The 3694-nt window shown below is 32.6% G+C and overlaps 1 protein-coding gene across 1 annotated transcript; it reads left to right on the forward strand.

Annotated features, from left to right (window-relative positions):
* Nucleotides 1-168: 168 nt before the first annotated feature.
* On the forward strand, nt 169-1569 carry HELRODRAFT_165211 (hypothetical protein; the record flags this gene model as incomplete). The annotated part of the gene is made up of 2 exons (XM_009031066.1): nt 169-295; nt 1349-1569. The coding sequence occupies 2 exons, from the start codon at nt 169-171 to the stop codon at nt 1567-1569; spliced, it is 348 nt and encodes a 115-aa protein (XP_009029314.1).
* Between the last annotated feature and the right edge of the window lie 2125 nt (nt 1570-3694).

Below are 3694 nucleotides of genomic sequence, written 5' to 3' on the forward strand. Positions count from 1 at the left end.
TCTTTTCATTTGTTCTTGAATGAACTGTTTAGATCTTCAACACTTGCCAAATTTTTTCTATACGCAGACGATACGACAATTTTATTTGAAAGTTTCTATGTTTAAGGGTTTAATGAATTAATTAACCAAGAGTTTGCATTTATCTTTGAATGGTGCTTTGCCAATGAAATGGCCAACAATTTCAAAAGAACGTTTTATTTCATATTTGGTCCGAAAATATCAAATAATTTAACGCACTTTGAAATATCAATTAATGACAGTATCATTGAAAGAATGAAAACAATAAAATTTTCAGGTGTGTTCATGAAATCTAATCAATCTATTATGGATTAAGCAACATTTCTCAGAAAATCTTTCAAACGATTGGTATCATTAACATATTAAAATCCATTCATCCATTCCATATTATCATAATGTTGTACCATTAATTAATTTATAATTATTTAATATATTGTTTACCCGTTTGAGGCAATAGCCATATTTGTCATTTATCATTAATATTAAAATGTCAAAGGTATTTTTTAAAAGTTTTATTCAATTTGAAAACGTTCGGCCACGTTAGCCATCGATTCAAGATAAGGTGGAATTTTTCCAATAAACAGTTTATATAAATTTTATTTATTGCTTTTTTCTATAAACTGAATAAAAAAATGTGTCAGCCAATGCCACACAAGTAAGCTGCAGGACAACAAAGAGCCTGCAAATTAGGCACACAAAAATGTTTTCTATTATATTTACCGGTAATGCTGACAAAAATATAGAGCTATAGTACTTTGATATTTAGACTCAAAACGTGAAACAGGCATGCAACCGATGTTCAACAATGCCTTTCTTACTCGAAGATCAAGTCTGACGGCTACAAACTTATAAAAACTGATGCAATTTGATTGTTTTTTCCTATTTGACAATTGTTTGATTTAGTTTAATTAATTTTCCAAATTATGAAAGAATATAATATTTTTATTTGGACAGAAAGCAGTTAATAATTTATCACGAAAGCAATTAATTTGTTATCTTTTTTCTGTTAGTTAGGTGACTGTACACAATCCTTTTGGGCTTCTGTTTTTACTTTGCCTAAATACTTTAATGTTTGTATGTCGGTATACAAACATGTTTGTGCATGTATATGAACGCGTGCGTACACACGTACACACAAATTTTGATGCATATTTATGTTATAAAAATATGCAAATTTGATTGAGCGTACGTACGTAAATGGATGTTCGTTTTTGTTCACATTGATAATATTTCTTGATGTAATTATTTTTTAAACTGGACGTTTTTTAAAGAAGCACACAAATGCACACACATTCTGCACAATCGGTCGTCCATCTTTATTTATGTTCAGTTTCGTGGCAGACTGCTTTTTGGAGTTCGCCTTTTGCAAGCTCTGGCTACAAAAATTGTGACGAACAACATGAAAAATGCGAATATTTGTGCCACAGCAAAAAAAGTTACGAAACACGCATGCAATTTGATTGGCAAGTTGGCTCAAACGATGCTGTGTCATGTTTCGCTCCATTACAACTACTGCTGCACAGTCACTTGCTTCGAATGCTGTCCATCTGAAACTTAAACACTATCACGCGACTTGTGCATATGATACGGTGCTGTACGTGTGCGTGTGCATACATGCGTACGTGCACTGCACACGATGAGTGATGTGGATGCGTGTGCGTATATTCTTTCATAATTCAAATACGTATTGAAGTGAATAAAAGATTGTATTGTATTGTATTGTATTGTATTGTATTGTATTGTATTGTATTGTATACGGGCGCGTACCACCACATACGTTGCGGGATGTGCATTTTGCAGCAGTTATGGCGCAAATATTGAAATAGACACTAAGTATGGAAAAGTACTTAAGCAATTGTACAAGTTGGCCTGGCAGTTGTGGCAAGCATTAAAATTTCACGACCAACAATATTTTCAACGGAACGACAGCAACCACAATGGCGACAACAACGACGGCAGCCTACCGACCTAAAATGATGACGTAGACACGCAGATACATTACAACGTAAAATGATGGCACGGTGCATACATGGCAAGCACATCGGCAAGAAGCATGTAGAGAAGGACAAACGTTAAAAAGAAGGTCGTCTTTTGAATAAATGCTTCGTATGCCAGGTCACATTTTCAACAATTAATGATATCAAGGGGTCATTCTTGTCGTTGCTCAGCTTGTTTCGGTTGCTATTTTCAATGTTGTTGTTGTTATTAATTTGTTTGATTGCCTGAATCATTGCTGTCGTTGATGTTGTTTGTTTTCTTGCCTTTTATTGATGTTATAGTTGTTATTGTAGTTGTTTTTTTGGGTTGTTGTAACTTTTGTTGCTGTTTTGGTTGCAGTTGCCATTTTTGTTGTTGCTGTTATTGTTGCTGTTGTTTTATTTTTTTTTGTTTTAGTTTTTGAGTTTCTGTAGTCTTTGTTAACATCGTCATTGTTGTCGTGTTGTGGCTGTGTAAATGTTGTTGTTGTGTGAATAGTGTTGTTGCTGCTGCCTTCATAGCTATCATATACGTTCAGTTGTGGCGTTAATTAAATTTTGAAGTTGTTGATATTTGCATTGATGCCGCAAGTATTTTTATTGAATGGTAGTCTAAGTCTAATTTAATTTTTACTTTAATATTATTGTTGTTGCTGTTGTTTTTGTTGTCAAAGTGGTCATTGTTTTTGTTGATATTATGTTATTGTCGCATTTGTTATTGTTGTTGGGGATAGTTGAATGTCTTTCTTTTAGTTGGTGAAAAAATTATTTTGCATTGATGTTTTTGTCAATGTTGGAGATGCTTTTGTTGACGTTGTTTGTTGTTGTTGTTTTGAAACATGTTGTTGTGGGTGTTGTATTGTTGTTGTCGATGTTATTTTGGATGTTGTTTGTTGTGGATGTTTTTGTTGATGTTGTTTGTTGATGAGATTTTGTTTGTTTATATTGTTTGTTTATGTTTATAAGTGTTTATAAGTGTCGGTTGCGATGTTGATGCTGTGATGTCGTCACTTTTTTAACGTTGTTGTTGTTGTTTACGTTGTTGTTGTTGTTGTTTACGTTGTTGTTGTTTACGTTGTTGTTTATGTTATGATGTTGGAGATAAAATGGCCGTCCTCAGTGAAATAAAGAAATATGACTTTGTTATGGCGGCACACGACACACAAGTCAGTGCGTTCTGTCTTATAAAGTGAATGAATGAATGAATGAATAAATGAATGAATGAATGAATGAATGAATGAATGAATGAATGAATGAATAAATGAATGAATGAATGAATGAATGAATGAATGAATGAATGAATGAATGAATGAATGAATGAATGAATGAATGAATGAATGAATGAATGAATGAATGAATGAATGAATGGATGAATGGATGGATGGATGGATTGATGAAGGAAGGAATGGATGGATGAATGAATGAATGAATGAAGGATAAATGGAATAAATGAAAAATCGAATGTTAATTAAATGAATGGGTTGATGAATTAATTAAAATATAAATTAAATGAAATAATAATTAAAGTTATTGAATATTCTGGTTACAAACAAACGGTGAAGGGATGAACCGAACATGAAGGAGTGAACCTGAACGGATGAACGATAAATTTTCTTAGAAAAATGAACCATGTCTTTGTGAATAATAGTTTACGACATTTTCATCATCATTCATAATTTTGAAGCATTCTTCTCAAGCGC

The sequence above is a fragment of the Helobdella robusta genome, assembly GCF_000326865.2.
Source record: "Helobdella robusta unplaced genomic scaffold HELROscaffold_7, whole genome shotgun sequence".
Taxonomy (NCBI): domain Eukaryota; kingdom Metazoa; phylum Annelida; class Clitellata; order Rhynchobdellida; family Glossiphoniidae; genus Helobdella; species Helobdella robusta.